At 47.1% G+C, this 15,963-nt stretch overlaps 1 protein-coding gene across 6 annotated transcripts in view; it reads left to right on the forward strand.

The window, feature by feature from the left end:
* The window catches only part of LOC143904335 (uncharacterized), an 85,010-nt gene that overhangs the window by 34,968 nt on the left and 34,079 nt on the right, over positions 1-15,963 (forward strand). For 2 of the 6 annotated variants that reach the window (XM_077418938.1, XM_077418941.1), the window contains one exon: positions 14,148-15,960. The exons of the other annotated variants lie outside the window; for them this stretch is intronic. In XM_077418938.1, coding sequence (XP_077275064.1) covers positions 14,148-14,422 — 275 coding nt within the window. In that variant the 3' untranslated portion in view covers positions 14,423-15,960. Of the gene's footprint in view, positions 1-14,147; positions 15,961-15,963 lie in introns of those variants that run through there. 6 annotated transcript variants of the gene reach the window in all.

The following is a 15,963-nucleotide window of genomic DNA, read 5'->3' on the forward strand; positions in this document are numbered from 1 at the left end:
CTTCAAGGACTTTCTCTTCCCATTCGCGACAGAGCTTCGAGATGCTCGAATCTTCGACGTTCGACGTGAAGATATTCAACATGCTGCCGCGCTCGCGCTCGAAAAAGATAATTTGAAAAATCTCCTAAATACTTCCCATTCTATTACGAGCTTAATTACTAAATCAGAATTAATTATTTAGTGACCTAATAATTCAATCACGACGTAGGAAGAATCGATAACCTTTACAGCTGGCGCAAACTTCGTCGCGCTGATTTTTATAAAAAGCGACGGATAATTGGGTCGAAGAAAAGGCCCACGGGGGACTGCGGTCAGAGGGGGTGGGAGGGGAAGGCACGCGAAAGTAGGAGAAGTAATTTCTTCCGCCTGTTCACCGGCCTCTCCCTTCCTCTCCGCGAAAACTCTTGGTCCGGGCCCCGCGGATGGCGGCCGTGTCCCCCAGGCGAAAACTTGACAAATTCTCAATAAAGTCGCTAATTGGCCAGTTATTTCATCCCATCCCCTTACTCCTGGAAAAAGGATTCAACGACGCTGGACTCTCTCTCTCGGCCGGCCTCGTGCAACCTCCGGCCGTGCCACCCCCTCATCCGTACTCCTCTGTCCCCCTCCGTCCCCCTGCCCCTTCGAGTCGTCTCGTATACCCCGCGGCTATCAATGTATAGTCCCGTGTGCTATCGATCGATCGAGTCCAGCTTTCATTTTTTGCTTATTTGACTTTTCGGCTCTGGACGTCCGTTCTGTTCGTTCGTTCGTCCGTCCGTCCGTTCGTTCGTTCGTTCGTTCGTTAGCTCTTCTTCGAGAGCTATCGAACGACGCAGCGGCGCAAATAATTCCCGGGGATAACCCCCGGGCCGAAGCTTCGCCCCCGCACACGGTGGAAAAAGTTCTCGGGGCCGGACCTTTTTCGGGGTTCTCCGCGCCGCGCCGCTTCGTTCGTCGCACGTGTTGCCGATTGGAATGTTAATTAAGTGCGAAAAGCACCTCTAAAACAATTCGCCCCGGGATCCTTCTAACGCTGCATGCGATTCTCCAGGAGAGCTCAAAAGACTAAGCTACTTTTTCCAAGGACTCCGGAAATTCGTCCGGAAGTTTAGAAAACAAAATTTAGATTAGTTAACTCGAGTTCCTCCGATCGCAGGATACTAATCCCTGGATGGCCCAAAGTAATAATCCGCTTTCTCTAAGGTGCTTGAAGGAATCAAGTCTTCAACTTCAGAAAATAAAATTTAGAGCGTCTCAAGTTTCTCAAAAAGAAACTGGGTCGTGCTGTTGCCTTAAACACGGCCGACAAGGGGCTATTTGATCTAGCATCTCTCAACCCCTTCGGGAACGATTCTTCTGCAAACAGAAATAAAAAGCAAAGTGTTATGGTTGCTCTTCAATTAGATTTATAACAAAAAATCAAACTCATACTACACAAGAGACAAGTAATTTTTCAAGTAAAATTCCAATTAACGCACGCCACACAATTTAACCGAATGGAGATAACTGACGAATATAAGTTGGAATTACTCGCTCGGTAAATAGAGGCCAAGTTCCGAGAGGATTGAAAAATCGCGGCGCGGCGATGGCCGGGCCGGTTCTCGCGGAATATTCTCGGTTATTGACGTTGATACTCTCTCGGCCTCGGGATGCACCGTTCACCACCGCAGCCTTCAACTCCGGCGGCGGCGGCGGCGGCGATGGCGGCGGGTATTCTCGTTGGACTCTATCGCATTATTAATAAAATATTATATAACGGCGCTTTATAAAAAGCGTGGGCGGCCAACAGGGACGCGGCGGTGGGGAAGGACCGCGGGTGGCGGGGTGTGTATGTGGTTCGAGGCGGGCTCGAATAAACCACAGATACGCGCGCGACCGTAGCGAAGCTGCCGACCTCCGGAGAAAGAGAGAGAACGAGAACGGAGGGGCCGGAAGGGAGGGATGGAACGACGAGATGAGAAACCGGAGGATGAAAATCGAGCGAAAGATAGAGATGTAGAGAGAGAGAGAGAGAGAGAGAGAGAGAGAGAGAGAGAGAGAGAGAGAGAGAGAGAGAGAGAGAGAGCGAGGCGAAATTCTGGACGATATATCGCGACTAAAACCAAACTGACGGAATGCCAAAACTTTTTTGTAATTAAATTTTTCGCCTCCCTCGCGGTGAGCGAGAGGGGTGGACGCGAGGGATACGGGCAGTGGGAGGGGGGAGGGAGTGGAAGAGAGTTGTCGGGGGTTTGCACCCAGTATGCACCCGCAGCGCTTTTTTCGTCGGAGGGGGGGCGGTGTGTATGAGCGCCGACATCACTGATTCGCCCTCTTTATTCTATTTTGCTTTTTTTTTCCCTCTCGTTTCTCGCAGTTACGCGATTCCTCGTAAAAGGCGTGCGCTCGTGTTTTTGTTTACGCGAATTAACCGACCGGTTGTTGCTTCCCTTCCCCAAAAATCCTTCTCCCCTTCTGCGTGGAGTTCACGCGAGGAAATTTGGACAAGGATAAACTGCAGATACACGTGGACGGATATTTTTATTAGAAATAATTATTAGAGCCCTTTTTAGAGAATTGCGATTGGCCCGATCTACAAATTACTGTACGTTATCGTTCGCCAGAAGCGTCTTAATTTTAATTTAAGAATTTCAAACGAGATTTCAAACGCATTCATTAATTTTTACCATCTTTTAGAGTCACTCTTCCGTTGTTTTACTAACTTTCGTAATATAAATTTTTTAAATTAATATTTGAGTAAAAGTTTTGAATTTTTTTTTTACTGAGAGAGAACTTTGCTGATTCAAAGTTCAAGGTTCTTTTTGATTAATATACTATTAATAATATAACATTTCACTGCGTGGCACAATACAAATTTTAATACAACTTAAAATTTATTATTATTATAAATAAATACGTATAAATAATATAATAATACGATAAAACACTAAAATGTAATGACAGGTGACGAAAAAATGGTGTAAGATTCACATGTCAGATGACAATTTGAAACAAGTGAAGAATGTGTGTGGCACAGTTACATATCGAGAACACTATATCATTGGGGAGAGAAAAAGGGACGGGAGAAAGGGACTGCGTGTGTGGTATATCCTGCAATCGATGCCTTTTACTTACTCCCGAAGCAGGGCAGCGACGCACGAGAAAAAAGGAGGAGGGAGGGGAAAAAAGAACCGCGGCAGAGTGGCCCGTAAAAATTGCCGGGGCGGTCGCGGCGCGGCGGTGCCTAATAACCAAATTCGCCCATATTTTCCGGGGCCGCAGCTACAATATAGCCCGCGGTCGCCCTTAAATAGCAAGAAAGCCCGCCTCGCTCGCCCGGTATCGCAAAAGGCAAAAAAGGAGGGAAAACTCGGCAACCGCGAGAACGCGGGCAGCGAGGGAGGAGCGGGGGGACGAGCCCCCACAAAAAAATGAAGGAAAAAGGTCGAAGGCGCGCACACGCGGCATACATCCCCCGATTCCCCCCCCCGCCTTCCTTCCTCCACCCCATTCTCTCCCTTCGACCACCGTACGCTCCCACTCCGCGCCGATGGATGAAAAATATGTAATTTTTATTAATTGTACCTTTATTAATTTTCGCGGGCGGAACGGCGGCCGGGGATACGAAGTGGTGAGGGGGACGAAAGGGGAATCCGCTCGCTTGCGCGGTCGGTCGGTCGGTCGGTTTGGTCGGTTTGGAACGCGGTGCACCATCGCACGATGTGCACTGGGTATATATGTATATATAATGCTCGCGTTTCCATATAATATATTATATATACATATATACACACACATATATACATATACATATATATGTATATGTATATAAACGTATGTATTGCCGAGTTGGTTAGGGGTGCCATCGCGCGCGCGCGCGATTTATGCATGCGCGCTTCCTCGTGCACAGGTGCATCCACAGACACACGCACGCATGCACACATGCTCGCGCGCGCAGATGTGCGTGTCGCCCGATCTTACTCGATATTGGCAGCGGTACATATGTCGCGAGATGCATTCGCGGCCCGATGACGCGTTGGAAAGTAATTGCGCGCGAGTTTCGGTCCGCTGGAGGATAGAGAGAACAGGCTTGTTGGATGGAGAGAGGGAGAGAGGGAGAGAGGGGGGGAGAGAGAGAGAGAGAGAGAGAGAGAGAGAGAGAGAGAGAGAGAGAGAGAGAGAGAAGAACAAAGACGCGAAACTATATTCGTTGCGAGAAATTACGATGAAGTTGCGAGTAAGGGCGGGCAGGCAAAAATCAAATACGACCTATCGCTTTGATAATTATCGAGTCTAATTACAGATAATTAAATCGCGCGGATTACTAAAAGTGAGCATCCCACGCGCTGTTTGCGCGTAATTATTTACCAATGACGTGAAATTTGATTAATAAATAATATGATAAATTAATAACGTTAATAAACGTTAATAATGCGGCACGTGTCTTGAAAGGGCAGCTTAATGGATTTCAAAAACACGATAATGACAATGAAACGCTAAGCTTCACGTTAATGTTAATATAATTGACAGCTTTCTATTTCTCTCTTTCCCACCTCTCTCCCTTTCTCTCCCTCCTCCTTTCATCACGGAAAAACGGGTTATTGTATCTTGACGGTCAAACACATCTTACTAATTGCGCGTTCCGGATTAATTTCGGGATCCTATATTAACACGCATACCCCACACGTACTTGTGCACGCGCGTACGCGTGTATACACAGCCATACGCACATACGCGCGTCCCCGTGATGCATATATGGCCGCAAACAGCGTGTGTGTACAGACGTGCGGCGCGGGCACAGTCGTCGTCGCCATCGTCGTCGGCAGCCAGATGTTAATCGCATATGCGTGTATTACACGCGTATGTACACAAGCCCGCGCGGATGATATACCCGTAATCCGTGTCGCTAATTACATATGTAGATGCACGCCGCGAGAGGGTAGGGACGGGCATCAAGGGTTTAGACGCACGTGTGCGTGTGCACGCGTGTGCGTTGCGCGCCCACGCGGATTTCCGTGCGCCAATAAGATGCATACGCGCGCCTCGGTATATATGGCCGCGATACCTGGTACATACATACATATATGTCGCGCACACACGGCATATACCGCCGGCCGTGTCGCGTCGACGTCGCTTCGGCATATATATTGCGTGCATGCGCGCGGGCGCGCGCGCATAATCACGCCCGCTCAAAGCGGGAGAGAGGCTCGACGGGATAATAATTACTCCCGCCACATTGTCGGACTATATTAATTCCTCGTGATTCCCGAGGACATCTTCACGCTCGCCTTCGCGAGGCCTGGACCGTCGAAATGCCTATCGAGACCGATCGCGACGAGCAAACGCGAACTGAAAATGTCTTTGTTGCGTTTCAACGAATACACCGTGATCGCTCTCGACGTCGCTGATTGTGAGACGTCGAGAGAGCAGGCCTGGACCAGGCATTAAAATATTGACAGCCGCGCGCGTGAATGGTTAGAAAATTATATTCTCTTGTGAGTCCAATAATATATGTTAGATCATTTTCCTGATCTTGCGAGAGATCAGGTTTATGAAAGCACCTCGCGTAAAAATCTCAATGGATTATTATACAGCAGTACTATTATAATCCTATAAACACTCGTTTGTATAAAAATTGTAAATAAAAATTGATGAGCTTTGAAAACAGTTTACCACAGTTAATTGTTATGTATTGTATGCGCGACGGCGTTTTGGTGATGTTTCGATTTTATCGAAACAACAGCGTACAGTTTATATATAATCGGTTTAATACGCTCTTATTTACGTTCCATCGATGGGAATGTAATTCCGCCCGACTTTGTTCAGAATGCCTCGCGTTAATAGAAGTTAGACTCATACTCCGCAGTACTCTCACGTAATCTAACCTCTCTCGGTTTTCTCTCTAAGCCGTGACCTTGCTCCACTATCCTATTTCGCGCGGAAGGCTCCGCCGAAAGGTAGCGTCTTTTCCGAGTTCGCTCACGCAACCCCTTTCGACGTTGAACCGCCCGCGCCGCGAAGAAGATCTCCTTCGGAGAACGCCGAAAGAGATCGGCAATTCGGAAGGGAAAGAATGAGAAGTGGACTTACATTATCTTTGCGACGGACTTGTGTGTAATATCCTCTAATTCCCGGCGATTTTTGCCGATCGCGTGATTGTCCATTACACGAAGTGGCCACAATTCTCGCAAATTTTCCATTACACGGTATTCGCGGCGAAGAATTTTATTACGACCGCCAATCTCTCCTCTTCTTTTTCTCCTCCCTCGTACCTCCCCCCTCCCCCCTCCCGCAGTGCCCGTTTTACGCGCTGTATTATTTAACAATCTATTTTGCTGTGTCTACTAAGCCCCCCACGATCCAATCTAAACTCAGATTCCATTCTATCGCGATTGAGAGAAAAGATTATCGATGACGGAGCTCGGCTATCTTTCGCATTCGCGTTATATTTTCCCGTTAACGGTACCGACAACGCGCGTCCGTTTTTTTTTCTTACGAACTTATATGAAGAGAGATTCCGGAATTACCAGACCTGCAACTGCCAGCCCTTTGATCCGACAAGGTCTGGAAAGTTTTCATTCGCGATTTAATTATGGCCGCTGTAAATATGTAAATTTTTAGACCGCTCTCATTACATGTCTACAATTTTCTCAGCCAAAATTCATAGTCTATCATATCTATATGATATACGATGTTAACACTGTCCAACACGACTTGCGTATAAAAAGAAAATACGATAGGACCGATGAGGAAGGAGGTGTGGTATTGAATTCGCGTAACAGGGACAGGATGAAACCGAAAGAGCCGGACGAATCGACTTAGTCGCGCGTCGAAGGGGTTTCCTCGTTCACGAGCGCTTCCGGTTTCGGTTACCGCCGCCTTTCGATCGTTATTAGGTTACCGGTAACGTTATACAAGCCCGCGAGGGAGGAGACGAAAGAGTGAGTGGCCTGTGAGAGGATCGACAAAAGAGGAAAATAATTAGGTGAGGGGAACGCGACGCGAACGAGAAGGGGATCGCATGCCCTTCGTACATTCTGATAAGCATCCAAATTTCTATTTACAAAATCCCGCTATGTAGGACTACGGCAGAACTGCTGTAACAATAATATTTCCGAGATGATTTCGTAAATCTTGTTTCATTTCAAGAAAGTGATCGAAATAGAATTCAAAAGTATACTTTTTTCACAGTTATTTTATGAATCTATAAGAATTATTATAATTTGACAACTTTTGCATTTTGTTAAAATGATTTATTTTATTTAATTATTTAAAGATTTTCAACTTGTTTATATCACATATTCTTCTCAATTTTTCCTTAAAAAGACCAAAAACTTTGGAAAAAAACAAGAGCTAAAATACATTTTAAAAAATACTTAATTGCAATTAACTCCTAAAACCTCTTGCAGTGAATTTTTATATTCTTTAAAATAATACAATTATGATTCCTAATAATAATAATAATATAAAGAATGATACAAAAATAATCTAATTAATCGATAACTGATTGAACATCATTAAATGTATTTATAATTATTATAATAATACACTCTCTTACACATTAATTGCAAACGATATTTTTCTGTACTAAATATATATTTAATATTAAAACGCTAAATATATATTGCTACATTGCGTATATTTTTGATTTTATTGGACCGATGTAACGGCATACCCTCGACCCTATTTCTATATTTGACTTCTCGAAACGAGAAATTTCTTTAACTATAATAATCTCTCATTTCTCATTAAAGGAAAAGTCGGCTTCTAAAAATATATGAAATCTTTCGTGTACCTTTCGCGCGCGTTCTCCAAACGATTAAAATAACGTATATACGTTTCGATTGCCCGCAGCGTATATCATAATCCAAAACGATTAAAGAGGAGATCGACGGGAGTTCGAAGCATCTCGGGAGGAAAGCACGATGTCCCCGCTCTCTCTCCCCCTCCCCCTCCCCCTAGGAAGAACGATTTATCGCCACGACGAGCGATCGGCAGTCGAGCGACGTCGTTGACGATCCGCGACGCGGCGCGATTTCGGCGTCACGTTCCGCGATGCGCGTCGTCGTCGTCGTCGCCGACGTCATCGTCGTCGTCGTCGTTTTCAATGCATATTAATCATGCGACTCACCCGCCCCCCACCTCCCCCCCACCCTCGCCTGCCCTCGTCCCGGTCGTCGGCGTCGCGCGATCACGGCCATTCATCAAATTGAGGGATTTCGAAATCTGGCTACGCAGCAAACTGAAAACCCGGTCTGGCGGCATTACCCGCCGGAAAAACCTGCCAGCGCGACGTGAATCCCCGTACTCGCGCGCGTCGCGTTTCCGGTCGATGCACCCGCGGGCGGGCTCCGCGCTGATAATTAGCGTCCTGCATAGTGCGAATCTAGTGACGGGCGAACTCGATTTCCCCAAAATCAAAGTCATGCACTCGAGTAATCATGTAATTAACCAATTTTTATCTTTACTGACATAAAGAAACAATTCCTCAAAATAATCGTAAATCGAATTTAGGGAAAAAAAAAAAAAACAAATCAAATAAAGACAGTTTCATAATAATTGCAAAATGGTAATATAACATTGTTGTACATTCACTAGGAATTCATCTAATAAGAACGGGTGTTGAATGTGGTGGGCGTTTGTTTAGCAAACGTGACATTTCTACCGAGATTATATTTTTAGAAAGTTCAATTTCCCGAGATTTTTTATCACTATAATTCTGGATGTCACTATAATTATATTATTAAACTAAGTTTACAGAAAAGGTGCAGAAAATAAAAATATCATAGATATATTAATAATTAAAATAGAACGAATCGTTTATTAATAAAAACGATAATATTAAACATTGACTGCTCACAGCTGAAAGTCAGTATACCGACAATGTCGAAAATATTAGCGAGAGCAGGCTGAAACTTTCCGTCCAAAATTCGCCATTTCTAACGACTTCGCGAAGTTGCCGAATCGAAAAACTCAGCGCGACGAGAATAAAGGGAAATTCGGACGGGCAACATCGAACGCGAACTCGGAACAAATATCGCCTCCTATTTTTTATTTTTTTTTATTATCCATTCTTTTCGGGAAAAGAGTCGAGCCCAAAATTCGAGATCCCCGCGTAATCTTTCACGGGATGCGGACCCGTCGCAAGTCGATCCGCTCGATCGGACGGTCGCGATCGCCTCTCACCGGCCGAAACAGACGACGGCAATAATCGTCGTGCGATTTTCGAGCACACACGAGTTTTCGGATTAGCGGACGCTGATAGAGAGAAGGCGAACGGTCCGCCCGCGCGGAAGATCTCCCTTCCCCCGCCTGCCCCCCCCCCGCCGTTTTTCGAGGTTCCCTCGTCGCCCTAGCGGATATAAAATAGACGCGGATGTGGATATTCGGAGCGGAGAGTGCGTGTGCATCGCACATACATGCGCGTGGGTGTGCGAACGTGCGTTCCGTGTGTGCGGCGCGTACCATCCCCCCCCCCCGCGACCGGCAAGGTATTGTGTTTATATGCATATATATCGGGGTAAGCCTCCGGACTCTCCCTTGTACTCTAACTCGGCGGCGTTTTCCGATATTCCGGCCGAAACTCTCGACCGAAAAGCCCCGGCCTTCGAATCCACCCACTCCCTCCCGCCCCCTTGTCCGTCCGCGCAACCCCCGCTATCCACGAGCCGTCCGTCCTCCTCTCCCTTTCTCTCCGCGAGCCATCCCGCTCACTCGCGGCGACTCTCGCGTATGCAACGTCGAGCCGTCATATTCGAACAAAATCGAACGTATCCCGTCTAAACGGCTTCGTCTCCACCGTGCATAGCCATCCTCTTTCCCCCCTCCCCCCCCGTCCGCCGATTCTCCCGCCGTCGACGCGGTCGAAATATTTATTATAAGCCCACGAGAGAGTCGCGTCCGATTCCAAGTTTCAGCGCCGGCAGATAAACGTAATCGGAGTCGCGCCGACGTCGTAATTCTTCGTCGCGTCTCCTCGACGAGCATAAATGTTTTTTATCGCGGTACGCTCCGAGAGGGTTAAATAAGATGTTTAGATAATGGAGACAAGTCGAGAGTGTCTCGGAGCCCACCTGATGTCGAAAAGCGCAGATTTCGCGATAAATTTCGAGTCGATTCTTCCCCGGAGGAAAGCACTTCACTTCGAAGAGAGCCGCTACTGTTTGCCATAAAATAAATCTTCATTTGACAACTAAATCTCAATCTCTTTCGGAGGCGAAGTTTCGAGAGGGGAAGAAAAAAGAGGCCGCACTCGAAAACCAGGAATCTGTCTATTTTCGACCACGAGGATCGGTCGCCAAAGGCACTCTCTCTCTCTCTCTCTATGGCCATTCGCTTGCAAATTATTCCGTAACCTTTGATTCCTCTCGTCGCGCCATGAACGGTCGCCTCTTTCCGCGGTCTCTCCCTCTTTTTTTTCAAGGCTCGTCCCTCTGTTTATCCCGCGCGCTCGCACGTCATTATTGACTCGACAGTCAGAAAGAATAAACGCGATCGGCCGTCGCGCTATTTGCTCTTATTAATAGCAACACGGCGTGTGCCGGCGTCGCCCCGCGGCGCTATGAAAGTTAAATTAAATTTTCGATGGTAATGAAATCAGCACAATCGAGCCAGCCGGCCGTACCGGGCGACAAGCGGCCGATCGGCAAATCAATCGGCGGCGATCGACGGGACGATCCAAGGATACCCTCCGTTGATTCTCTCGTCCAAAGAGACCAAAGGCGAAGGGCCAAAGGGGGTCAGGCGGCGAGAAGGGGGTTGGGGCTGGGGAAAAAGCCCCGAACGCGGCCCGTTCCCGTCGACTGACGCAACGGTCGACTCTCGCAAAGGATTTATCCGCGAAACGCCGTTCCCTCTCCCGCCCCACCACTCTTTTTCTACCTACGCCCGTTGCAGAATTGAAACACAGTAATATGTTATTGGTAAGCTCTTCCTTTTACATCGGCAAGCGCCAATAAATGCTGCAGACAGGTTAACGAACCGGCCGCAGAAGACAGGGAAATATGGCGCGAGAGCGCGCCTACGAAGGGATGGTGGAAGAGAAAGACAGGCGGATGGACATTGCGCGGAAAAAGACAGAGGTAGGAGGAGAAAGAAGGAGGAAGAGACTCGGATGGTGGATAGGTACCCCGGAGTTTGGACCGAAGAGAGAAAGAGAGAGAGAGAGAGAACGAACCGGGGAACCCGCACACAGAGAAAGAGAGAGAAAAAGGGAAAGAGAAAAAGAAAGCGAGCACCATCGCTCGCCGCCCATCGTCACGATAGAGGTGGCATCGCTAAACTGTCGACTTCGAGCTTTTAATTCGCGATCAAAGGACCGTAACGATCCGTCGGTGCCCTCTCTCAGCACCGGCCACTCTTTCCGACGTCAAAATTACTTTTAAATTCCCACCCTTCCACCCCCCGGGCTCGCTCTCCGTCCCCCCGCCCCTCACGCCGCTCGACGTCCGCCCATACCCCCAATGCTGGATGCACCGGGGTCTCCTCACCCTTCCGCTTTTCTCTATCCGCGACTGACCGACCACTTTGCCGCTTTATAGCGTATGCGGATGCGCCATAGCGGCGGCGGACGCGAGCCATGAAACGAATTCGGGCGTCGCTTAAGAAAAAAAGAGGATAACGCCGAACAGGTGGTTCCGTCAAAGGTAATCGACTCTCTCTCTCTCTCTCTCTCTCTCTCTCTCTCTTTTTCTCTTTCTCTACGACCGACGAGATGCGAGAATATAGCGCAAGGGAAATTCGTACCAGCGAGGCACAGAGTAGATAGAAGAGACGGAGAGTGTAATAATGACATTTCGCCCTGACGATCTCTCCTGTTTCAAAGATCGCGTTGACTTCGATCTTCATCTTCAGGATTTCTAAATCCCGGAAGGATTCGAAAAAGCGCAAACTTTACGCAACGAAATTGTCAGATTCTTTATATTATAGATTCGCAGTGTCGATTCTCGGTTTATTTCGATTGGTGATTAAATACTGGAATTCTTGGAACCTCGTACCTTCCAGGTAGATAGAAAGACGGAATCCTTTTTTATAAAAAAAAAGGGAGAGCCCTCCTAAATTCCATCTGAAAGGAAACCGAGAAACTTCAGGCTATCGGAGAAATTTACTTAAATTTCTTCCAAAGGGAAATCCAAAGAAATTGAAGTTGATTTTCTTTAATTGATTTTCTACTTAAATTACGTTTAACTTTCTTCAATTTGGTCATTTGCATCTGATAAACCATCTTCAATCCACGATCGATTAGAACGCACAGAAAAATTTGCGAATATAAGCGTATTTTTCAATAATCAAAAGCGCATTTAGCGATCTTTTGTGCTCGGAATATCGAAGAGGCGAACGCGTCACGCGAGGCGCTTGATATACGCTTTGGCGGATCGAATTAAAAACACAGATGAATGCATTAAACGCAACGCTATTCTTTCACCGTCTTGGGAATGAGAAATGACACTTCTTCGCCCGGGGTATTTTTGCCGAAATGTTGAAACGACGAAATGACGGCTGTAATCATCCGAGGTCGAATCGCGCGCACGGTGATGGACGCGGAGTTTGTGATTTTTTTATTTGTTATTCCTTCGCTCCGGAGATAATCGGGTCGCGCGTCGGTGAGCGAAAAAAGGATTTTGAAAAATAGTCCCGACTTCTTATTCTATCCCTCCCCCTGCCGCCCCCGATCATCTCCATCGTATTTTCGACTCGTCGCGGGATGACAGAAATGACGGACGCTTCATTTGTTTGCGTCTCGCTCGACTCCGACTCGGGCAACGCGTATTATACGACAAGAGATCGGCGCGCGATTCAATAAATAAGTCCGCGGACTTTAATTAACAATTCGATCAACAGCCGCCGGTTTTCAATTTAATTAAAACGTTGGCCTCGCTGAACGGTGTGACGGTATCGAAGACATAAACCTTGAAACTTGAAAAGGTTACAGCTATCTACCTTTATCACAGCGGGACAGAGGTGATGGCGTAACGTTCTTTGCCGGCCGGCGCACGTTTCCTATACGTGTTTTTAAACAAGAGATAGCGTGATCCCTATCGTAACGCGTTCAGGATGCGAGACCTGGTAACATCCGCTAGGAATAGCGGTAGAGATATCTTGCGATAGCGACGTCGAAGTATCATTAACCTACGCGGAAGTGGACTAATTAAGTTAACGATGAAAATGATGCGATATCGCTCTCGACTATGCAAATGACGTGTTGAACATTATCGTCAATTTTTAGTTTCCTTATAATTCCGACCGTTAACCGTAGCTAATTTATTCAAATTGTCTTGACATAATGCGTTTGATTGTTGCTCGCGGTTTTTTTATTTGATTTTTGATTTCTTACTTTATCTTTTGTATGACATGTAATTTGATCAAAACATTTTCTTTGATCGAAACATTGATGATTTGTATTTACATGATTTTAATAAATTTGTTTGTAATTTAAAAAGAACATTCTTTGTTTTGCTCGAAAATCGACCGTTGATTTCACGTTTAGCTTTTAGTTTCCTGTCACGACGCTGCTCGATTTCAACTTGATTTAATACTCGAACGTGATAAAATTAACATCGAGATACAGCGACAGCAATTTCACGGACATTAAATCTGCGAATCGGATACATAACGTCATGATAATTTTTAAAATAAGAAGCGTTAAAGACACGTCATATCGATTCGGCTCGGCGATTCGATAATGCTCCGGGCGACTAATCGGCGCGCGGAGCGAGTTCCAAAATGCTTCCCGATCGTACAAATCCCGCTCCACCCTTCCCCGGCATTCTCTTTTTTTTTTTGCCTTTCTCTTTAATCGTCCGTCTCCCGAAAAAAGAGACGACGACGAACGCAGGCGAAAAATATATCGGCTGCAAGTGCACGAGCGCGATGAGTATCCCGCGCCAACGCGGATGGAAAACGCGCGCGCGCGCGCGCATACGAGGACGAGGACGACGATGAGGACGAGCAAATCGCCGGCCCCGACAGATATTCAGCTCTTTTTATTCCCGCTTACGTCCGTTTACGTCCTCCGATCGCTTTTCGCGTGGACTAAATACGGCGTGCGTTAACAACGCCCGGCATACGTGTGTGTACACCCATGCACACACGCGCTCACACAACCGCACGCCCACATATACACACATACACAACGCGCTCCCCGCATCCTCCTATCTCATAAGAGCATATAACGATTTTCTTTTCAGGATCAGGACACGTCCATCGAGTCTCCGCGGGGCAGAGAGTGAACTTTACGTCGATAATCGCAATTGAGATAATTGGTCGTGAAACGCGGATTTTTTTTTCTCTCCGACAAGAAGCCCCGCGGACCCTCGAAGACGTTCAACCGGAAGCGAGCGCTTGGACCTTGGAATCCTTGGATCCTGCAAGTTCACGGGCGCTTCGGAACTCCACGAGTTCAAAAGTCCTCGGATTCCTCGAGTCCCGCGGTTTCGCGGGATTCTCAAATTCTCGGATTTAGATATTCCATATGTATATCTATATTTTTTTTTCTTTTGGACTGTCGAGTCTCAAAATCCGCGGATCGTCGAGTCCTCGAGTCGCGGAAAGTTCCTTAAGCCCGTGTCACACTACGTATCGCGGACACGGATCGGATTGGGATTACGGATCGCGGATCGGATGTCAGCCAATCACAGATGAGCTGCTCGTCTATAATTGGCTGGATTACGATCCGCGATCTGCAATCTCAATCCGATCCGCGTCCGCGATAGGAAGTGTTACACGGGCTTTAGACCCGTGCGGATCCTCGGATTCCACGTCGGCGCCAAGAGAAAGTGGTCGCCGAATCAAGAGAGCTTGACCGATCGAGCCGGGCGTAGATCAGACAGAGGACCCTCGAATTCTCTCCGCTTTCGCGAAGCGGCCGCTCGGTTCGGCTCGTTGATTTCGTTTCGAATTTAGAGTGGACTTCTACCCCGTAGTTTGGTAGTATACCCCGAGGCAAGGAGAGCGACAGGGCCGTCCGCGCCGAGGGCCACTTGATTTGCGTTTCTTGTTCTCTGTGATCGACGCAGCGTCCCTCTTTATTTCAATGGCGGGCAGACGTAACGGGTCCCTGCGATTTCTCTTTCGTCGCCAATTCGATCCCCCCGGTGGAAGAAAGGGAAATGAAAAGGAATAAAATAAAATAAAATAAAAAAAAAAAACAAAGAGAAAGCGACGACGGGGTAACGCGGTTTACTTAAGGAGTTACGGCCCGCCTATGGTCAGTCGGGAAGCAAGGAGTTACAGAGCTACTGTATGGTCAGACATGAAATCAGGAGTTACGGTCGTATTCGATCAGGCAAGGTCGGAGATACGGTTTATTTGTTTAATTTCGAGGTTTGTTTGTCGGTATTTGTAATTTTATAAATAAATCGTGCATTTCAATTAATTAACTAGATAAAATTCTTAATTATTTCTGGATTTCTAGAAAAAATCTGTTTCTCCTAACTCGAAGAGTAAAGATTATCCTTGCAATGGAAATACCGTGACATGACGTTTAATTATGTATCGTTCTCGGTCGCGAGAACGAGAATTATCGAGCCTAATAAACGTTTCGCGATGTCGCCGTCGTTTTCTCTGCCGGGCGGCGGAAGAGAACGCGAAAGAGAAAATCGGCAACGAGAGGGTTTGTTGCGCGTCGCTCCGACCTAAGAGACAGAGACGGAGTAAGAGATAGAGACGGAGTGCCGGGGTAACGTAAAAAAAAAGAAGGAAAGGAGAGTGCAGGACGGAGAAGAGAAAGCGGCAACGAGAGAAACGGCGACGAGAGAAACGGCGACGAGAACGAAAGAGAGAGAAAGAGAGAGAGGGGGAGAGAGAGAGAGAGAGAGAGAGAGAGAGAGAGAGAGGGAGAGAAAGAGGAAGAATGAAAGAGAGAGAGAGGGAGAGAGAGAGAGAGAGAGAGAGAGAGAGAGAGAGAATTGCGAGTTAAGAAAAAAAAGTTGCCTTCTCCGTTTCTCGTCGTCTCGTCGAAGGCCGTCGTCCGTCCCTGACCCTACCAAAGTGTGTTTTGCATTG

Source organism: Temnothorax americanus, unplaced genomic scaffold, assembly GCF_048541705.1.
Source record: "Temnothorax americanus isolate GAGA-0224 unplaced genomic scaffold, ASM4854170v1 Scaffold50, whole genome shotgun sequence".
In the NCBI taxonomy this organism is placed as follows: domain Eukaryota; kingdom Metazoa; phylum Arthropoda; class Insecta; order Hymenoptera; family Formicidae; genus Temnothorax; species Temnothorax americanus.